The 21,687-nt window shown below is 34.6% G+C and overlaps 3 protein-coding genes across 7 annotated transcripts; 1 reads left to right on the top strand and 2 right to left on the bottom strand.

The window, feature by feature from the left end:
* Window positions 1-2,364: 2,364 nt before the first annotated feature.
* On the bottom strand, window positions 2,365-5,078 carry LOC6642304 (homocysteine-responsive endoplasmic reticulum-resident ubiquitin-like domain member 2 protein). The gene is made up of 3 exons (XM_002065126.4): window positions 4,423-5,078; window positions 3,006-3,847; window positions 2,365-2,881 (listed from the first exon to the last, which is right to left on the bottom strand). The coding sequence occupies exons 1-3, from the start codon at window positions 4,651-4,653 to the stop codon at window positions 2,506-2,508; spliced, it is 1,449 nt and encodes a 482-aa protein (XP_002065162.1). The 5' UTR covers window positions 4,654-5,078; the 3' UTR covers window positions 2,365-2,505.
* A 314-nt stretch (window positions 5,079-5,392) lies between these two features.
* On the top strand, window positions 5,393-8,087 carry LOC111518555. Of its 4 annotated transcripts, none has more exons than XM_047010736.1 (4): window positions 5,393-5,660; window positions 5,721-6,980; window positions 7,050-7,340; window positions 7,400-8,087. In XM_047010736.1, the coding sequence occupies exons 1-2, from the start codon at window positions 5,516-5,518 to the stop codon at window positions 6,485-6,487; spliced, it is 912 nt and encodes a 303-aa protein (XP_046866692.1). In that variant the 5' UTR covers window positions 5,393-5,515; the 3' UTR covers window positions 6,488-6,980; window positions 7,050-7,340; window positions 7,400-8,087. The 4 variants fall into 4 exon arrangements, with proteins under 4 accessions (XP_046866692.1, XP_046866691.1, XP_023031476.1 ...); XM_047010735.1 differs by lacking the exon at window positions 5,393-5,660 and having other exon boundaries at window positions 6,497-6,629; window positions 6,688-6,980; XM_047010737.1 differs by lacking the exon at window positions 5,393-5,660 and having other exon boundaries at window positions 6,675-6,722; window positions 6,780-6,980.
* Window positions 8,088-9,199: 1,112 nt separating this feature from the next.
* On the bottom strand, window positions 9,200-21,581 carry LOC6642772 (dual specificity protein phosphatase CDC14AB). 2 transcript variants are annotated; one of them, XM_023175719.2, is made up of 7 exons: window positions 21,391-21,581; window positions 15,477-15,560; window positions 15,118-15,383; window positions 13,957-14,627; window positions 13,119-13,901; window positions 12,625-12,948; window positions 9,200-10,744 (listed from the first exon to the last, which is right to left on the bottom strand). In XM_023175719.2, exons 2-7 carry the CDS (start codon window positions 15,532-15,534, stop codon window positions 9,409-9,411), a joined length of 3,438 nt encoding a protein of 1,145 aa, XP_023031487.1. In that variant the 5' UTR covers window positions 15,535-15,560; window positions 21,391-21,581; the 3' UTR covers window positions 9,200-9,408. The 2 variants fall into 2 exon arrangements, with proteins under 2 accessions (XP_023031487.1, XP_002065160.3); XM_002065124.4 differs by having other exon boundaries at window positions 9,674-9,995.
* Window positions 21,582-21,687: the final 106 nt, after the last annotated feature.

Below are 21,687 nucleotides of genomic sequence, written 5' to 3'. Positions count from 1 at the left end.
AAAAATTTTCCATAATACCGATGAGAAATAAAAGGTTGTAACCTATGACACTGAAAGTAATCAGAAATGGCTAAATTATTTGCAACTGTTTTGATTTTATCAAATATTGTAAAAGTAAAAACTATTTTAGATTAACTATGTATAAGTTGGAAAATAAATCTAATTCAAATTTTTAAAGCTTAGAAAGATGTTCAGAATATAAAACCTTCTCATTTAAATTTGCATTAAAAGTAATCACAAAATCTTTTAATCGTAAAAACTCTCATGATTTTTCAATCACGTTTTAATGCAGTTGTTGTTAACTTATTAGTATGTTTTTCTAGTTTTTGTAATTTACATATTTATAAATGGTTGAAAGTCAGAATTAAATTAAAATCAATTTTCATAAAAAACTCTTATATATCTTTTTATAGTTTAATTCTAACCTTTTTATTCAATGGAATTTAAATAATCAGAATACTCCCATCTAACTGAACGTTTTATTTTACGCACCAAAAAGTTCATAAAATTTTTGGAGGAATTAATATTTATGAGAATAAGTTTCGAAATACAGTTGGACCTCGATTATCCGGGACGGTCGGGACCAGAGCCATCACGGAATATCGAAAAACCCGGTAAATCGGTAACCCGGTATTTCGTACTTGAAATTTTATAAGTACATACATACATACATATCTTTAATCACGGACACTGACCATAAAAATATGTAATATGTACATACACGTGTGTTTCTCATTGATTGCTAACTAAATCAGGGAAGCCAGGAATTCGGTTTTTTTATTTTAGAAAAAAATTTTCGTTTGAAATCACGGATAATAGGGGTAATTACGGTTAACAGTGAGAATGAAACAAATTCGTCTTCATCCCGGATAATCGAGGTCCAAATGTAGTTGAAAAGCTTAATTTTTAATTGTAGAAATTACAAATTAAAATATGACTGCGTACTCGTAAGATAGTTCCATAGCGAATGAAGTTTTAAAATTTCAATTTCTATAATTCTATAATTTCAATTTCTATAATTCTATAATTTCAATTTCTATATTCTAATTTAATTAGAATGGAAAACCATAATAGGCTTATATGTTAAAAATATAACACACGTTCAAAAAACGTTCTCCATAAAAAAAGGAGGATAGTATTTCAAAGTACTAATATAATGTAAACAGATTCTTGTAGTTGTATAGTATTAAGAAATAATCTTCTATAAACCAAAGAAAATTAGATTAATTCGAACTCATAATTACTTTATGTCTCAATTTTTTTTTCATAATGGTCAACTTTGAATAAACTAATTAGATATTTTTGTTTGTTGAACAAAACCAATGCACTTATAGCTTGCATTTTAAAAATAATTTGATTGAAAAAGAATTAAATAAAGTTCACCTGTGTTAAATTTATATAAGAACTCCATTCATCCAACCAATTCACCTCAAACGCACTTCACATTGGACTTTTTGATACAAACATCTTTTATTCACTTTTAAAAATGTGTTTTATAGAAATATTGCCATAATTAGGTAAGTTTTAAATTAATGATTATACCGATGTTAATTGCTATAATAAATCGGAATATTGGTCAACTTTTATTTCAAAGAGAGTAATAAAGTGCACAAGTAACTTAAATAAAACAAAACTGTCTCGTGAAAAGACACCCTATTTAGCCAACTACAATTAAAGTCAAAACAAAACAAAAACCAAAGTGAAACCTGAATGAAAACTTCTAATGGCTTTGAAATTTATAATTATACAAACTATTTACTACAGTTAAATCGATATGTGTATGTACATATATATATAAAAGCCCCAGTTTACTTTACGCTAAGCAACAAAATGAATGGTTAACGAATTAGGTCAACATAATAGAAAACAGATAAATCATGATTTTAATTTCTTTACTTCAAAAGATGAAATGCTTTTGAAAATAGTAGAATTAATCATTATAACACATAAAAAACAACATTTGCTCACAATAAATTGCTCGTTTTATAGTTTTTTCATACAATTTTTTTTATTGATTTCATTTGGAAGTTGTCCATGTTTTGGAATTAAAGCATAGGGTTTTGTTTTTAAATATAATTTACTTAAGATTTGAAAATTGCAATTCGTGTTGAATTTATCTAGTGTTTTCGTCTCTACCTCTTAAATGTGTAGCTCAGTTTAGTTTAGTTTAGATTGTTGTTATTCACATCAAAAACAGTTTTCATTTGCTTATCGAACTAATTTTCTATTAACTACACGAGCGCCGTGGCACTCACACTCTGTTATTATACACAGACACATACAAAATAATAAATATATATTTTCATATATATATATGTATATAATTATAGTAATTATTACAGCTTAAAAAAGAAAAACAAAATATAAGGTTCAACATATTTTTCATTAGGGGAGGTGGTGAAGGCATATAAGGGGGATTTTGATTATATTAAATGAATACAAAAAAAATAAAAGAAAACAACATCCAAAATGAAGAGAGAGCCTGAAGACTTTTTTTGGTTGTCCTTACAACGCTGGAGCCTCGGGCAGCAGAGAGGTGAAAAAGGTGACCACAAAAGTGCGTACAACGGAAATCACAGAATTATTGGCATTTGGTTGATCGACGACAACAGCTTCGGCAGCCATGGCAGCTGCTTGATCGGCTGGTCCACTGCCCGCTGGTCCAGCCGCAGCTGGTGCATCAACATTATCCTGCTGATTGCCAGCAACAGGTTCATTGGCAGCCTGTGGATCATTCTGTTCACGTTCAACAGCTGCATCCATCATACGTTGTATTTGCTGTACAGCGGCAAAGGCAGCAGCATCATTGCCAGCATTATTGTTGCGATTGATATTGTTGTTGTTGCGCTCAGGACGACGACGCAAGACACCAATGTGATAGCTGAAAGAAAGCAAAATGAAAGTGATTAGTGGTGAAAAGAAAGTTTAAGAGTGATTCATAAAACAAATAAGCTACCCTCCTGTATATAAGGCATTAAATAATCGATTTCTGGGTTTAAACTTACAGATAAATCACTCCAGCAATAAGGACCACCAGAAGGCAACGCAAAGGCGATGAATTGAAATACAGAACTGTGAAGAAAACCGCCAAGCGTGTGAAGCTGAAAAAGCTATCTAACCAATCTCTCATTTCGGGCTCTTCTTGGATATTGGGAAAATTGCGTCTCTCGTTCTCCACGACCCCAGCAGCAGCAGCAGCAGCAACAGCGGCTCCCTCATCATCGGCTCGTGCTGGCATTTGGGCAGCAGCAACTGTTGCATCTGCAGTTGCCACTGGTGACACCACGGGCGTCGGTGTTTGCAGAAAGCAACGTAAAGGCATATTTGGCAAACCAGATCCACTTGTTGAGCCATTCATCTGTTGCATATACTGGACATACACCTGCTGCATCCAGGCATTGTATAGCATAGCCTGATATTGAAGCATTTGTTGTGGATTAGTGTTGGCCGTATGCAGATTGGGTTGGTTATGCTGCTGCCAGAATTGTGCCCAAGAACTGTCGAAAGCTACGCCTTGTTGCGGTATCTGTTGCTGCCTCTGATGATCTTGTAGTCCATGGCGATGGCGTAATTCATTCGGTTGCTCTGCCCCAGATGCCGATGCTGTTGATGGTGATCCTGTTGCAGTTGTTGGTGTTGATGTTGTGGTGGTGGTTGTTGGTGCTGTTGATTGGGCAACTTTTGGCATGGTTTTAAGGGGAGCTTTGGGTACATTCTTATTGGCACAGACCAAATGAAAGATATTATGCTGCTGATAGACATCCTTATAGCTGCGTATAACCTCTGATAGCTTTTGATTATCATCCAACAATTTTCCTGAGTAAATGAGCTTTTGATCGTTGATGTCCTATAAAAAATAGAGAAATTAGATGTGTTACAGTGAGAAAATAAATTTTAATATTATCTTATTAACGTTGTGTATTATCAAGAGAAAGTTTTTAACAGCATCTTATTGGGAGATATGGAAACAATTGCCTTTAAGTAATGATTCTCTAATCCCCGCCAAGTACAACGACTTTCGCTGAGTAATATTAGCTACTTCTAACAAGTTCATTGACAAAAAAGGATTTTTGTAGCCTAGTGTAATATATCAGATGACGCAAGAGAAATGCACGACAAGCTGTTTTTTTTCTCCTTGCCTTGACTTTATATAGTAGTAAATTATTACTGCTCCACAGCTGACGTGTACTTTTATTAATAATTAAAACGCAAAACAGAGAAACACAACTACAACAGCAAGAATAAGAAAGGCAACATGATGTTGATAAAAGGCGAATCCACCAAAATATACATATACCAAAATAAACATTTCCAGCTGATAACAGCTGATATCAAAAATATAATATATGTACACTTTGGCTGACGTAAACTACATACTTAAGGCATATTGATTTACAAAAAAAAACAGGAAATTCAACTTACCGGCTTGCCAGGATATACCAAAAACAATTGTTTTTTCAATCTTTGGACTGTCCAACATAAGTCGCTCTCAATGATCATATCGTCATATTGCTGATTCGATGATTTAATTAAAAGCCTAACGCTGTTGCTGCCGTCGTCTTTAATATTTGTAGTTGTTGCTTTCTCGCGGCTAGCATCATAACCAGCGGCAGTGGCGGTGGCCGCAGCTGGCGAGGCAGCCGTATCATCCATAGTTTTCTTTTTATCTATGCAAAATAACAACAACTTTACGAAATCTGTATTTATTTTTGTTTTTGCTAATTCTGCTGTTGTTGCTGTTGTGAATCCACTTCCTGCTATGCCCCTGTGACCCCTCTCCAACACACAGACTGTCACTCACGCGCGTACTCTCTCTCTCTCTCTGTCGCTTTGGCTCTCCCTCTGGGTGTTTCTCCCTCTTGTTTTGGTGGGGGCCACTTGCTTAAGGTTTTCACTCTTTTATACTGTTTTCTACACGAATTTTGACTGATTTAATTTGATTGTGATTTATTTAGAGATAATTTAGTTTAAGTCTCGGGCAAAAAATGCTTGTTGATTATGAAACGTATAAATACATACAGTGTGTATAAATATGTTTTTAAACTACTTCGTTACTATCTGGGAAATAAAATTCAATTGAATACAAAGCAGACGGTAGTGCTGAGACTAACATCGATTTATTATCGATACATCGAACCTTTCACAGAGTTAGTGATGAACACTACTCGCAGTCACTGCGACTGATCATTTGCAGGTAACACTTGTTACCATCAAATCGCATAGTATGATGCATAAACATAATAAAATAGATGTATTATATTTACAGCTTTCTAAAAACAAAACTTCATTAAAAGCGCACTTTAAAAAAAAAAAATAATTGCACTCACAAAGTTGTAACTGCGACTCCTAAAGTGAACAGCTGTTTGTTATAAGAACTGATTACTTTTAGCTCGTTACTTTTCTTCCTGTCAATGCAAGTAGGCGTTTGCATTAATTTGGGAAAATCAAAAATAGGTTGCCGAGGAGTAATTTAATAATTAAAAGACAAATAGAAAAATTCATTTTTACATTTTCCATGGATGCAAAGTCGGCGGTGTCAGCTCTGCAAGAATTTTGCGCCAAAACCAAGAACGGGCCACCGGAATATAATTACATTGACGGTGAGGACGGCGGCTTTGTTTGCAAAGCATCTCTTTTGGATATGGAGGCATTTGGAAATGGTAAGGACACTTTGAACTAACTTGGCCAATGAATACTTACTTTATTAAACTTTTCATCAGGACGCTCTAAGCGTGATGCCAAGCATCTCGCTGCTGTCAACATATTGCGAAAAATTCGTAAATTACCTGGATGCAGTGAAGCACTAAATGATACAGATGATTCTAATGAATTAACCAATCTTAATCGGGATATGCTTAAGGAGTTGCGCGATTATTGTGTGCGTCATGAGATGCCGCTTCCGGTTATCGAAATTGTCCAACAAAGCGGTAGTCCAAATGCTCCCGAATTCGTGGCATGCTGCACAGTGGCATCGATCACACGTTATGGCAAATCTGATAAGAAAAAAGATGCACGCCAGCGTGCGGCTATTGAAATGTTACATGTGATTACCAACGATGCAAATAAGGTAACAGATCCCAATGGTTTGCAACTGGTTAGCATAAGTACTGCAGAAGACGAGGAATCCGAGCGACGTCAGATATTTAGCACATACCGAGAAATCACCGATTCCGGCGTAACTGAATCCAATGGAGTTCAACTCTGTGATCGTCACAATTACTTTAAGAATTTCCATAGTCATCTGAAATTGGCTGCCCTTGAGATCCTTGATCCATCTAAAGATGATGAATATCTTAGCGTCAAAGAAAGAGCTCTTAATGTTATGAGCGCTTTGAAGTTAACTCCCACGATTACCACTGTGCCTTCGCTCGGCATGGAGCCAATGCTGCAGGTAGAGTTCAATTGTGATTATGATGCTGTCGTGATTGGCTTCGAGTCAGAAATTTATCATTTGGTTATACAATATTTTCGTGATATGTTAGTCTAATGGGAAATCTATGATGAAATTATGAATAGCAACCTGGGCGGTTTCTGCTCTCTGTTCACTTTTTTCATTGTACATATAATTTTTAAAATACACTAATTTACTAACTAAAATTATTGTTTTGAAATTACTTTCATAGAAGATCGTGAGTATTTATGTGATTCCCCTTGAAAACGTTTCACCCAAATTCACTGTGAATACAGTTTGCATTCGATACTGAATAGATCGTTACACTGTGGCAAGTACTGAGAAATAATATTGAATGACGTGTCCTATTTCATTGCATTTTGTACAGTACTTCATTCAAGTGCATTGTTTGTGAACAATTTAGAAAAATTAAGTGTTTGCCATATGTCGACCAAGACGCCAGTTTCCGCTTTAGAAGAGTATTGCTCTAAATACAAAAAAGAAAAACCACAATATGAATATATTGCTGGTGAAGATCGCAGTTTTATTTGCCTGTTAAAATTTGAGAATATAGAAGTCTCTGGAACTGGTAAGATTTTAAAGTAAAATTCCAGCTTAACAATAGGATATATATATATAGTTGACTTTTTATATCCAGCTAGTTCCAAACGTAAAGCAAAACATCTCGCTGCCGTCAATGTGATGAGTAAGCTAAGACTAAACAATTCTCTGGAAACTGGTGCTAAATACACAAATGTGTTGCCGCAATATGATCACATGAAAATTTTAAATGGTGGTCTTGCTTCTGCTGTGAAAACTCCAGTGTCAGCATTAGAGGAATTCTGTGCCAAATTCAAAAAGGGTTCTCCTGAATATAATTGCATGACAAATGCCGATGGTGGCTTTATATGCTCGATTAAGTTACTTGATATGGAAGCTCATGGAATCGGTAAGAAGAAAACATCAAATTTAAAGATTCAAAATAAATTGTAAATCCTTTTCTTTCAGCGTCTTCCAAACGTGAAGCTAAACATATAGCTGCAGTTAATATAATGAACAAATTGAAAAAGCTACGCGGCTTAGATTTTGATGATCTAATCAATCCCAAACCGAATTTGCCAGATAGTTTGTCTCTACCGACTTTAGAGCTAAAGCCACAGCAAAATTATCCAAAGAGTCCACCCCAATTCCTTGATATTCCTCAAAAATCATTCAGTGAGGAAGAAAATGCAGATAATGTCATTCCCGTACTCGAACTTGATACGGAACTAATCAGTACTAGTCGGATCCTGGACGATGTTAAGCGTGAGCAGAAACAAGTATTTAATATTTATCGAGAAGTCAAAAAATCCACTGTACCCATTGATTGCAAAAAAGTTTTGCTTTGTGATCGCCATAATTATTTCAAATCATTTCCATACACTTTAAAGGCAGCTGCCTTTAAAATTCTTGAACCATCTAATGATGGTATTTATTTTAGTGATAAGGAAAGGGCTCTGAGTCTCCTTAGAGCTTTGAAATTAACGCCAAAGATAACCAAAGTGCCAGCTCTTTGTCCTGAGCAATTTATACAAATTGAACTTATCTGTGATTACGATTGCATCTTTTTGGATTTCGAATGTGATATCTATGGAAATGTCTTGCAATATTTTCGTGAAATGTTAATTTAAGTAAATATAAAATTTTATCAATTTTATTTTGTGTATATAACATTTATTTCGGTCCTTTTATACAAAAAAAAAATTATAATAATTATACAAAAAAAACTATATATGATAATAAACTTTTTTATAACTATTTACAGAATTTTTAACAAGTTTTTCAGTTTCGTAATTCAAATAATGCACATGAAGACTATATGCTTACAATCTAAATACAATATATGTATGTATATGTGTGTGTGTATATTTATATACTTTGTACCCGGTTAATACACAATTTATGCATAATACCAAAGAGTGATTCATCTGTTCTACAATTATGTATATATATAAATTTTTTTTTTGTAACATGTTTCATTTGTTAACTTTGTACAATTATATAATGAGTTAAGGCAAATAAGATTAAAGCAATTAATTCTTTATATAGGGTTTGAAACTGCAAGAATTGATAGAATATAGAGAGCTTAAACAATATACTCCATAAAGTTGTCAATACGGAAGACTTTTTCAGGTCTACATATGTCGCACAAATTGAAAATTGTTTTTCATTTTCCATGAGATCCTTCAAATTGTTTGAATGATGGGAAAATATGAAATTAACCAATAATATATAAAGTTCATTTAGAATTCCTTGTCGAATTCCTCAAGAATTCAATGGATTCGTTTCCCTTTTTATGTTTAAGAAATTGTTTAAAAGTATATTTATTAACGAATTTTTCAATATTTTTCTTTTCTAATTAACTTGGCTTCCAAAATTAATTTCTTAGGAGTAGAAAATTCTTAATTTTTCATTTGTAGGAAAAAAATAAATCTATTTAAAGTTCTTTTCTCCTACAAAAAGACAGAAACCTTTTATAAATATAGGTTTACCCATTAAAGTATGCAATAGGATGGCAAAGTATTCATCATTTTCAAGAAATTAACAACCTTTTGCATGTCTTGTAACTTAAAAATTGTCTATTTGCCTTGAAGAATATTTCTTATCCACAGGTCATTTCGAAGTATTTGTATAACTTTGAACAAAATTAATCTAGGACTAATCGTGGCAGAAGGGTTCCCCAATTTGTTGTCCAGATTAGCATTATATAATGCTGACTAGAAAACTAAAACTAAATTCAAGAGCATTAAAAAAAACAACAAAATATTCTCTAACTTTCCTTTCACAAGTTTTCTTTATGCAACACAAGGAGGAAGGCTTCAGACCAATTATTCCGTTTGGAGTTTTATCTTAACTTTAATACATATTTGTTTGACCTTACGTAAAACTGGTAAATTTTGTAGAAATAAAATTTTGTTTACAAGAAAATAGTTTCGAATGGTTGATGCAAAGCCGAAAAAGTAAATAATAATAATATCTTAATAGCTTATCTTCTTGCGCAATTTCAGCGAAAGTTGTTGCTGCTGTTCGCGATTGCTGGTGGCACGGCTCGACGTTGGCATCGGATTGGATTGTTGATGTTGCTGCTGCCAATGGGATGTGGGCGGAGCCGTTGTGGGTGTGGGGATACCCGAATTCGATGCTGATGTAGAAGCAGACGAGCCCGAATGTTCACCAAATATGCGACGTGATAGCTTAAAGCTGCCGGCGCCGCCGCCACCGCCGCTGCTGCTGCTGATATTGCACTTGTTGCTGCCATTTGCCATGTGGCCAATGTGATGATGATGATTATTATTGTTATTATTGTTAATGTTGCCTGAAGATGAATTGGAGTTGTTGGTGCTGGTAGTTGCTGCCGCTGCTGCTGCTGCTGCTGCTGCGGCTGCCGCTGCCGTCGTCTTGCGCTGTAGCTTTGTATTGTACTCATCGCATTTGTCCTTCTCCAAGCGTGTGGAGCTTAAAGAACGTTTATTGCGTTTGTATTGGCCAACAAAGCTATGCTCAATGATGGCTTGTAAATCGGTACTGCCGCTGCGTGTGTTGCAACTACTAAGACGGCCGTGGTCTAAGGAAGAGGCAGAAGAAGAAGAGGGAGGGGGTGGTTGGAGTTGAGGAGAATTACTTAAATTGCAATTGTTGTTGTCGTTGTTGTGGTTGTTGTTGTTGTAGTTGTTGTGGTGGTTGTGATTGTGATTGTTTTGGGGTATTTTGGACTTCGTTGTTGTCGTTGTTGATGTTGTTGTTGTTGTTGTCGTTGCTGCTGCTATTGCAGTTGCTGTTGTTGTTGCAGTCGTTGGCAAAGGATTAGAGTTGAGATCAAGCGTAGCCGATGATGAACGTGTGGTTATATTATAACAACTAATCCCACCAGCTGCGGTGGGTGAACAAGCCGCTGTACCAAAAGCAGAACCCACCATAGTGGGTATGGCTGAAACATCACGATAATAGCGTGCCGTAACCGAAACCGCTGTCGTCTCACCACCACCACCCACAGTGGCAGGAGCGGCGGCGGCAGCAACAGCAGCAGTTCCGCTCGGACGCTGATATCGTATACGTGAGCGACCCCTAAGAGTCATATGATGATGAGATGTACGGGCCGCAATGCCCCGCGTGGGTGGTATAGTGGCTGAACTGCCGGCACCACCACTAACCGCCGCATTAGCACCACCAGCGACCACAGGAATTTTACTTTCATTTATTGTGGCATAGGCCTGGCTGCTGGTCGCTAATGTGGGCTTGACAATGGACGACTCTTGATGATGATGATGATGTTGTTGCTGCTGTTCCACTTTACGTAGATGCTTCAATTCCATTCTAATTCCACACCCATGAAGCAGCACAAGAGAGTTAAAAATGAGACAAGTTTTATAAGAAAGAGAGAGAGATAGAACAGTGGTTTTTGTGCGAGAGTCAGAAGAAAAACGGAATGCTGGGGGAAACGTGGGAGCAAATCAAACTCAAACACATACGCACACACTCACATACACAATAAATTTATAACAAAATGTCTAAAGTTGTGTTCCAATTTGTAATTTGTAAAATTAATACAAATTTTAAATTGTCAATTCTAGTAAAAAATTTAAGACATGTTTAAGGGGAAAATATATGTAAAAAAAAAATTGTTTTCTTTACAATAAGTAAATGCGTAACATCTTAAATTCGCTTGATTTTTTATGTACATATATGCAAAACAACTCTTCAATAGTTAGTTAAATAAAAATAAATTAAATGCCTCTTTATTATTAAGCAAAAAATTTTTATTAAAAACTTTTAAAAACAATTTTAAGGTTTAAAAAAGATTTATAAGTTTGGAAATAATGGTATTTGGCAAATACATTCTATTCTTTACGAAATATAAAACAAAAGCATATACAAATTATAAATTTTTTCATTCTACGTGTTTTTGAAGAATTGCTGTAGAGCTATTTTATGATCTTTTTTTATAAATCTTCAAAATTTTAACATTTCAAAATATATTAACTTTTTGTAACAAAAACTTCGAAAAAATTGTTATAAAAGCTTAATTTATTGTTACTCGACTTTTTTGTGTGGAAGCATTTTCCAATAAAAATTTTGGCTTTGGTTTTTTAATTTTCTAGCTAGATTTTCGAGAACGTCAAAGCTAACATGCCCGGGAATGGGCGTGTCTTGGATGGATCTGCTTTTGCCTAACATTTTGGCATTTACATTTATTTTCCCCCTAAAAAATTTGTGTTTTACATACAAAAAGTTTATAAAAAGTAAAAAATTCACAACAATAGCTAATTAAATAATAAAGAAAACAAACTAAACATAAAATATATAAACAGGCCACAAACCCAAAAAAAAGAAAAATAAAAATTGTTTACGAGATTTTTTTGTTTGGTTTTGGTATTTTTGTCGAAAAATTTTTAATTTTATGTTTTTGTTTAACAATTTTATTATTTTGCAACAAATAAAAATAAGGTATTGAAAAAAGAATCATGTTTAATTTTGGCATGCATTAAGAAAAACAGATTTTCTTTCATTCTAAAAGTAAGTACATAATGCAAAATTTAAACAAAAGAGAAAAAAAATCATAATTACTATTAATTAGTTGCTAAAACATTTGATTAGTTGTGGTTAGTAAAGTATCCGTTAATTTGTTTTTTTTTTTTGTGCATAACGGTTAAATATTAAAGCTGGCCAACTATCGATAGATTCGATTGAAAAAAGAGATTGCATAATTTGGAGGGGGCATTCCAAAAAACACTTTCTAAATTTATGCAATCTCATCTTTTTTTTAGTTTAAACTGGACAAAACTAAACACAAAAATGAAATACTTAAAAACTATACAATTGGAATGTTTACGAAGTTTTTATATCAAACAGGCTATATCAAAGAGATCGCATGAAGGATCATCTTTTAATATCGTTAAGAATTTAAAATATACATATTGCACTTAGAATTATGCAATTTTAGTTTTTTTTTTTTTTAAATTCATTAAGGGTAAAAAAGGAAGTAAAGAAACAACAGGTGATCGATTGAAAACTACTAAGCAGCAGAGCCATACACGAAATCAACTCAAAAACGATAACGAAAACGATTACAAAATAACAATGTGTGCTGTTTTGGTTGTTGTTGTTGTTGCTGTTGTTGTTGTCTATGGGAAGGAGGGATTCTGTTTCTGTGTGTGGAAAGGGGAGAGGGGGGATTGGGCAAAACTCTGACTTACCTTTTGCTATAAATGGCCAGACTGCGGGTGCGACTGCTGCCCGAAGAGGCCAACAGGTTGTTACTAGTGTTACTATTATTATTATTATTCGTATTGTTGTTGTTATAGTTATGCAAGGAATTGCTTAGATTATTATTATTGTTGTTGTTAAGATTATTCGCCAATGTCGCAGCTGCTGTTGTACTGCCACTAGTTCCTGCTGTAGTTCCACTAGTTAGACAACTACTACCCGAAGTTTTAAGCGTAGCCATCACACTATTTTGGTTGTTATTACGGAAGGGCTGAGAACGTGCACGGGTATGACGAAGATTAGCATCCTGATCACTGTTAAAAGGTAATCAAAAAATGAATATACATAGTTGTTAATACTTTTTGCTGGTAAAAGATTTCTTCTGTGCCAAATTTAGCCATTGGCACTGCGATTTGTTAAGTATAAAAAGGATCTATATCCCTAACTATAAAAAATTCTTATCAACTAACTGAACTGTACTCACTTATTGCCATTAACATTAACCGAACGCGAATGATGCCTTCTTAGGGCCTTGATCTGATTGAGTTTATCGCCTTGGGTTTGTGCCTGCTGCTGCTGTTTCTTTTCCAATGCCGTTTGGGTCATTCGCACCGATGATGCAATTGTATGACGTGCCGCCTCAAAGACACTGGCACTTGGTTTTCTTTGTTTCTTCTCCGAACAACTACTGCCAGATGGCTCTTGCATGTTGATATTACCCACGTTAGATTGCTGTGCTGTTGTCGTACTTGGTAGATGATGATTGTTAATATTAGTACGACTATTTGTCGGATTGACAAGACGCCGCAACGAAGTGGCTATGACTGTTGACGATTTATTTGCTCCCGATGGTGATTTACGTCGACGCGTTGATATGCTATACGTAGAGGCCAATGGCTGTTCTGTGGTTGTTGTTGTTGTTGCCGCACTTGCCGTATCCGTATCATTATCACTAACATTACAATTGGGATCATCGAAGAACTCCTGGGCCAATTGCTGTTGCTCGGCCAGATATTCCTCGGTGCAGGCAACACTTGCAGCATCTATGGTATCGGGATCATTCAAGTGCATTGTATCCACACGCTGTGAAATGCCCTTGACGCGTGTCATCAATAGATCCATATGTTCGGTAGAATCTGTTGCTGCCGCTGCCTCAGCCAATTTGGCTTTCAATTTCAAACTATTTATGCCATATTTATGCTTAAGAATGGGCATTGATGAGCGTCGTCGCATACGTTCCCCTTCGGACCACAGCCAACTTTGCTTACTGCAACAGAAAGAATAGATAAAATAAATCATTTTCGCACTCTTGATACACTTACTCCTCCATCCATTGTTGCTGATGACCAATCACTGAACCTGGTCTGCATAATCTTAGCCAGGCAATAGCCTCCAATGCACTAAAGCCATAATGCTTCATCATGTAGGCTCCAATTAGACTGCCTGTGCGACCTAATCCGGCCTTACAATGCACTGCTATGGCTCCCTTGGTGGTCTCACAGATCGATAAGAATTTCTTCAGTATGGCATCGCTCGGTGTACTTCCGTCGATAAAGAACAGATCCTTGTGATCGAAGCCAGCATTCTCAAAGGATGAGGCATGATAGACCTTGGCATTCAAACGTATCACGGTCGTCACACTATTATCCCGAAAATATGTAAAATAACGTTCAGGCGCATGGCACGGATAACCATTTGGCAGCGTCTTGCTCTTCTGATGTGGCCCACAGAATGCAATAAATTTCTGTGGCACAATCCAATTGAAATCACCATTTTCCACACGCTCAAAATACTCATACTCTTCAGCATCGAAATCATCGAAATTAAAGAATCCACACTGCTGGGCTTTGTGTATGGCATTGAGGCAATCCAATAGAGAGATTTTGAAATTACTTGGCCCATAGCTGGCATCACAGAAACGGGTATAAGCCGGTATATCACCAGATACCAAAGGTCTATATGCCTCTTCTGGTGTTTTATTCAGGTAGATTATCTGAAAATCACAAAGCGAAATAATATTTTTAAAGTATATTTAATGAGAATCATTTGAAAAACTCTAGAATAAGTTTGTGTCTCCCATCTCTTTCTCTCCTTAGCTATTTTCGTAAACTATTTTCGTCATATTTCTTAGCTAAGAAGTTAATAAAAGAATACGGAAGAATTTTCTCAATGCTTCACCTTTTTCCAATCCCAATAATCCAATCTAACCTACTTGTACTCAAGACGATGATCGATGTTTCTCAATATCCTGAATTTGATTGAGTAGGTAATGTATGTATATTGTTTCTAGAATACCATCAAAACCTAAACCACTTGACTTTATATGTCCTGCATATTACAAGCAATTCAATAAGCAATCGGAATATTTAATGTTCCTGTTTTTTGTTTTTGTTTGGTAATATTCTTTTCTTTACTTCTAGACATGTGTATGAATTCCCAACTCCAAAAATGATAAAAATGCAAAAAAAGAGGCCAACACTTACTGCATACGAACCAATCAGATATGCCGCATTAAGACGCTTTGCTGGATTCATAGAGGTATAATGTACAATTTTCTTGTTCGCGTGACATTTGGCCGTCAATTTGGTGTTCAACTTCATGCAATAGCGATATAGCATACATATATTGAGCGGGCCAAAATCATTATAAAAATTCTCATAGATATATTCATCGTCAATGTTAAAATAGTGGGTGTTGGTTGTGTTCTTTGGTTTGATATTCTTCTTGAATGCCACAAAGTAAAGAAGGTCTGTGAATCGAAGAAACAGAAAAAACCAGAAAAATTATCAATTGACACGCGCCTCTCAAAGTTGTGAAAAGTTCAAGGAAGTTCATTACCCACCTTCTTGCATCTCAGATGCGCAAACCAAAAGATCCGAGTTATCGTCGTCCAACATCATGGCACACTCTGATGGCTTTTGGCAATCTGTAAGAGATCAATATAACAAAAAAAAAATTATAATAATAATAAAGAACAACTTTCAATAGATGTAAAACCCACACACACACACACACACAAAGAGAGAGATGCATGCTTCCGCTTATATATCTATAATAAATTAAATGTATATTGTATAGTTATTGGTTTCTCGCCCACCATTCTGACCGAAAGCAACCTGTCTTTGCCTTAATTGGTAGGGCTAAAGTAAATTATGTTTTCCGCATAGACCGTAGTCGGTTCGTTTGTCATTGTATTCGTCGTCAAACGCCTGCCGCTTAAGCCTGCCTCTCATTGTTTGCCACTTGCCATCCGACAAGCATCTGGGGGTCTATACCCTAACCCAAGACCCTAAACCTAAACCCTTCCTTCTTCTCCTTGAGCACACACACACATAGAACACTCAAACGAAAGTCGTTTGCCTTATTTGCTCTACTTTCCTTCTACTCCATATCTAGGTGATGTGATGGCTTTATTGATATGCATATAACCAACAGTCAGTCAGTCAGTTAGTCAGTCAGTCATTTAGCCAGGCCGACAGTCATGCCGTCATTTAGTCAGCCAGCTTTTTGTTGGCATCCACATCCTAATAAACAACAGCCAAATGAAAATGGCAAGTCATAACGAAAGGAAAATGCCCTATATTTTCCCCCTAAATGAGTATATACTAAAGGATATTAAAGTTCCAATTATGTGGATATGGCTACATACTTATTTACATACAAACATACTTATTTACATATTATTTCTTTGTTTATTATAATTTTTTCTAATTATCCCCGAATTTAAATCTTAAGCCGATAAATTGCAATGACATAAGTTTCTCTTTCATATTTCTCATTGCTGATTTCTATTTAAAAACTTTTTAAATTTACATGAAATTCTCGAAACTTTATGCATTCCTATTTATATAGCTACACAAATAGAGCAAAATATAATTTTAGTTTGCATAAGAGAATGTTTTTGAAAATTTCAAATATGTAATTATATATTTTAGGACTTTTTTAACTTCAGCCAATCTCAATCATAAATACTATGCGAAACAATTATTGTAGTTGCGATAAAGAAATGTTTTAAAATAACAAACAATCGTTAAAATGTTTTTCTTTTTTCTTTGTTACCATGAGAATTCCTTAAGGAATTCACTCAGAAATTATACTCGATGCATTTAATCATCCGTGAATTTTATTTTTATAGAGACGCCTCTTAATGACTGATTTTGGAAATTTGAGTTTACCATTTCGAGTTTTTTTGATTGGAAAAAATGTAAATACACTTCAAGTAAAAATTAAACATAAAATTTAACTGCATACCTTTTTTTCTATTTTCGAAAATTTATTTTAAATATTTTTGGTCGAATAAGTGACTCTGCTAATGGTTTAAATATTAAGAGCATAATAAATGAGGGAATTAAAATTGATATATTAATTTTAATATATTTTTTAAAATGTTTTTTTAATTGATTAATATAACGACCAAAATTTAAATTCCTAAGTGGGTTGACTCCTTCCTGTGACGTCTTTTTGTTTTACCTGTTTTTTATACAAATTATTTAAAGAGCAATTAAAAGTTAGAACTTTGAATTATGTATAATATATATTTATATATTCTTACATTTAATTTTGAATTATTTTTTAAATATTGAAAACTTTTTGGGGGAAAAAACTTCTTGGGTAAAAAAGGTCAACCCTATATTTTAATAATCTTAAAACCAAAAACTTTACAACACTTTAAACAACAGTTTATCAAAGACCACTCTTTTTGGTTCTGATTTAGAAAATTTAAAACAACGAAGCATCGTTTTTGATTTAGAAATTTAAAAAAAATGAAGCATTCTTACTGAAATACAAGCTGAGCACAACCTAATTTCGGATCGGAGTTTTCTTCAGAAATGTTCGTCAGAATTCATTATAAACGTATTTTTTTAAATTCTCCTGTTATTTATCACGTGAAATTTATTGTTTAATTAAATGAAATGCCAAAATCATAATTAGATCTCTTTAGAAGAAAGTAAATATTTCTTATATCTTATATGTTACCAAAATTCGATACATTGAAGTATAAAATATGGAAATTAAAGATTTTTTTTTTTTGGGTCAACTACTGTGTGTGGGCAAATGTCATAAAATGTTAAACATATATACATATGTTTGAATATATACATGTAACTCGTAAATCTCTAAAGTACGTGACTTTTACTAGGCGCCCTATTAACATGATTGTATTTCTGTTATAAATTGTTACCAAAAAGAAAAAGAAAAACTCTTTAAGACATTCTGTAATAAACACAGTAACGCATTTACGCCTTGTATGTAGTGTAGCAACTATGTACATACATTCGAACATATGTAAATTTTCGATTTTATGCAAATGTGTAACCTTTTCCATATAGCTAAACAGCAAATGGCGTGCTCTAAGAGAATTTTTGTTTTGGACTAGACTAGGGACCCAACACAACAACAACAACAACAAGTAGAAGAGGGGCGTCTCGGGGGCCTTCAGTAGTATAGTTTCCATTTTCCGTCCGGTTTAAAAGTTTAAAAGTCAAGATGGGGTTTTGGGTTCATTTTTATGGCACATTTGCATGTCGGCTGAAAAGAAGACGGCTGATTTTTTGAAACTTGGTTTTGTGTGCTAGAGTTAAAACTAAAGATAGATAGTAATCTTAGAGGAGAAGTGCGAAAGAGCCTTAAAGGTGGCGTTTGACTGTGATTTGCATGACATTGGTGCGAGACCGCCACGAAAAACAAAAATAAAGAACTTAAGAAGCCCAAAACACACACCTGAAAACGGTGTGGAAAAATACAAAAACGGAAACCAAAATAACTGGCTTTGAATATATAGGCCAAGCTAACTAAACAAATGTGTCTTAACTACGGGGTGTATCATGTTACCTTGTGCTAAGTACCTAATAAGACACATTTCGTATAAATTATTTATAGCCTTATGACCTATATTAACCATGTCTCAGGTAGCTAATGGCATGTCTTCAGGTGAATAATTACGACTGTAGAGGGCGCCCCAACACACCAAGAAAAGCAAAGCTAAAAGGTTGAAATAAGTAAGGGTATATCAACACGTTGGAATCATTAATTGAAATCCTTGTTAAATACAGAAATTCAATTGATTCACTAAGCTCTTTTAGTTTATAGAAATTTTCAAATAGGACAAGTTTTTGTATGCCAAATTGTTTTCAATTTTGATGTTAAGTGGGTAAGTTTTATGTTATGTAAGAAAATAAATAATTTGCATTTCAAAAATTTAGTTTAAAGCGGATGAAAGGTCATTAATTTTAGTCCCAAAGGTCTAAATGGATATTATTATACCAATTGTTATGCAAAAACAGTACCTATATTAATATTGATCAGAATTGGACCACTATATCATATAACTCCTATACAAACGGCAGTCACGTTCAGTGACTTTTCGGAATAACTTCGTTATTTTCTGAGCTTTCATTAAGAAATTTATTATTAGTAAGTTTATTACGCTTATAAACGACTGTGCCAAATTTGATCAAGATTTGAGAACTATATCATTTAGCTCCCATAGGAAAAATCGGTCTAAAACAGTGACTTTTATGAATAACTTCGTAACTTTTAACGCAATTGTCATAAAAATGATTATTTGTCAGTTTAATATACATATTAGTGACCTTGTCGAATTTAATCAAAATCGGATAACTAAATTATATTGCTGTCATATAAACATACGATAAACTAGCATGCTACATTCCCAGAGTTCTCCAGCTTAAGATTGTAGGCTGTTTTTTCGCGAACATTAGACTTTTTAATCAAAGCTTTTTCCACATTGACGTTGACAAAAGGTTAGAACAGATTAGCAACAAAATTTGCAGTAAAGAAACTTCGGAGCGGTCGAAATTAACCCCGGCCCTCTGATTTGTATGACCCTTAATTACAGGTATTGTCTTAATCCTAAAAGAACACTCGGGTTGCATTAATATTTTGATAAAATTTTCAATATTTGGCATTAGATAACCAACGATCCAACTAAAAATTATTGTAAAAAAGAAATGTAGTTTCAATAAACAATCAAAAAACAAAATATGTTCTTCCAATTAGAACGAATAAAACAATTGGAAAATACAATTTTCACCCCTTTTACGATTTTCTATATTACTGCATAATATGCACTTAAAACATTTCTTACCATTTAAGACATGGTAAGACATTTTATGGTACCATTTACCATATAAGACAGCAACTAATCTATAGCTCTTTAGTCGTTGACCCGTTTTTCGCGATCCATGATAAGTTACTAAATATAGCCTAACCTGCCAGATGACGCCACTTTATCAGTGAAAACTGTTTACATACATACATAGATAAAAATGGTTTTTCTCTTGCCTTTCACTTTTCTTTAGAGTTGTTTGAAATTTGTCCAAATTGAGACCGATGACAACTTCTTCTTCTTCTCTTCTGTTCCACGTGACGAAAACAATATCATCCAAAAATGGGAGATATAAAAATACACACACACGCACACACATACAAGCGCACACACATTGTACAAAGTCTTATCTCTTTTCCTCTGGTAAACAAAAAAAAAAAAAGGAGGGAAATTGTCAACCACAAAGACAAAAACCAAGCTGGAATGGAATTGATGCCTCTAAAAACTAACTAACTGGGTCTAAGTGACTGGCGAGGGAGGGAGAGAGAGAGGAGAATTGTGGCATGGGGATGGGCATTTTTAAAACAATAACCATTTGAAAGCTGATGGTAGCAAACAAACAAGTTTTTTGTTTTTGTTTTTTTTTTTTTATAAATATAGCATTGTCAAATGACGTCATCAAGCCAACAAATAGTCAGAGAGATGGCCAATGGCTAAATAAAACTGTACCGCAATTTCCGATACCCTTAAGAACTAACGTGGTTCAAAACGTTCCAAGTCCCAACGAGATAGACTTTGGTATGTATACAATTTATACCAAAAATATCGCAATCAAAATTTTTTTACAGACATCAAATGTAAGATACGATTAAAATTGATAAACAAAATCTAGCTTGGATAACGAAAATTATAGGACGAAAATTACTCTGACTACCTCACTAAAAACTACTTATAACGCATACAGTTACATGGCAATGTAACAAACTGTTGATCGAGTTTTGCTTCACATTAAATCTACTCTGCTTTTTGTAGAGTATAAAAACAATTACAATAGCCCAAGAATGAGACAAACGTCAATGGCGATTGAGGCAAACGAGCGAGATCGAGTTGGCGCGCCGTTTTCCAAAGTTACTTGAATTGAAATGGACGTCGCTGCCGCTGCCGCTGCTGACCGCCACATACCACAACAAAAACAAACAGCACATTACAACAGCAACAAAGTCATCGGCAGCGGCAGCAGCAGCATTCACCTGCAACCCCACTGCTCCCCCACATGCACACACACACACATATACACTGCGCATGCTTGGACTCTCTCTTGAAAGCTGCTCTCGCTCAATGGTATCACACTGACAGTGTATGTGTGAGAGAGTAAGCGAGTGAGTGAATGAGTGTTGTATTAATAAAAGCAACCAACGCATTTTTATAGAAAAAAAAAATCCAACACAAACCGAAACCGAAACGCGAAATGCTCAAAAGAAGACGTAGAATTTCATGTTGTACTGCGTAATCAATTATTTTTTCGTGGTTCTTCATTTCTCTGAACTATTTTTGTGGTGGCAACACTGGTTGTTGGTAATAATGAGGGGGAGTAGCAGCGCTGTTACAGTTACACAGTTCCGCTTTTCTTTTCGCTTTTCTTTCACGTTTTTCCTTATGATTTGCCTGGTACGTGGCGCGTACTCACCTAAATTACTTTTTATCTTGTTGATGATGTCGTTGCGTAGGCTATATGATTAGATCTTTGGCCAGGACCAGGACTATAAAAATTAAACGTCAGCGGCAGCAGCAGCAGCAATAGCAACACCCACACCACACTCCGCATAACACTACAAATTTGGTTTAATTAATTTTTTTTTGTGTGTGCCGTGTTTCTGTGTGTGTCTTTTTGGTTGTTTTTTTTTTGTTTTTTGTATTTTTTTGTTTTTTGTATTTTTTTGGTTTTATTTTGAATTTTTTCTGGTTTTCTAGTTTTGTTTACACA

The sequence above is a fragment of the Drosophila willistoni genome (genome assembly GCF_018902025.1).
Source record: "Drosophila willistoni isolate 14030-0811.24 chromosome 2R unlocalized genomic scaffold, UCI_dwil_1.1 Seg167, whole genome shotgun sequence".
NCBI lineage: Eukaryota > Metazoa > Arthropoda > Insecta > Diptera > Drosophilidae > Drosophila > Drosophila willistoni.
Note: the sequence above shows the minus strand (reverse complement) of the source record. Positions and strands in the feature narration are given on the sequence as shown.

Bases quoted from the DNA above. Each gene is read 5' to 3' on its own strand.
- LOC111518555 (XM_047010735.1), top strand. From the start codon at position 6,836: ATGTCGACCAAGACGCCAGTTTCCGCTTTAGAAGAGTATTGCTCTAAA. The intron at 6,981-7,049 runs GTAAGATTTTAA...TTTTATATCCAG, and splicing joins TATAGAAGTCTCTGGAACTG to CTAGTTCCAAACGTAAAGCA. The intron at 7,341-7,399 runs GTAAGAAGAAAA...CTTTTCTTTCAG, and splicing joins TATGGAAGCTCATGGAATCG to CGTCTTCCAAACGTGAAGCT.
- LOC6642304 (XM_002065126.4), bottom strand. From the start codon at position 4,653: ATGGATGATACGGCTGCCTCGCCAGCTGCGGCCACCGCCACTGCCGCT. The intron at 3,848-4,422 runs GTAAGTTGAATT...TATTTTTTATAG, and splicing joins TGGTATATCCTGGCAAGCCG to GACATCAACGATCAAAAGCT. The intron at 2,882-3,005 runs GTAAGTTTAAAC...GCTTTCTTTCAG, and splicing joins ATTGCTGGAGTGATTTATCT to CTATCACATTGGTGTCTTGC.
- LOC6642772 (XM_023175719.2), bottom strand. From the start codon at position 15,534: ATGATGTTGGACGACGATAACTCGGATCTTTTGGTTTGCGCATCTGAG. The intron at 15,384-15,476 runs GTGGGTAATGAA...TTCGATTCACAG, and splicing joins CGCATCTGAGATGCAAGAAG to ACCTTCTTTACTTTGTGGCA. The intron at 12,949-13,118 runs GTGAGTACAGTT...ACCTTTTAACAG, and splicing joins GTTAATGTTAATGGCAATAA to TGATCAGGATGCTAATCTTC.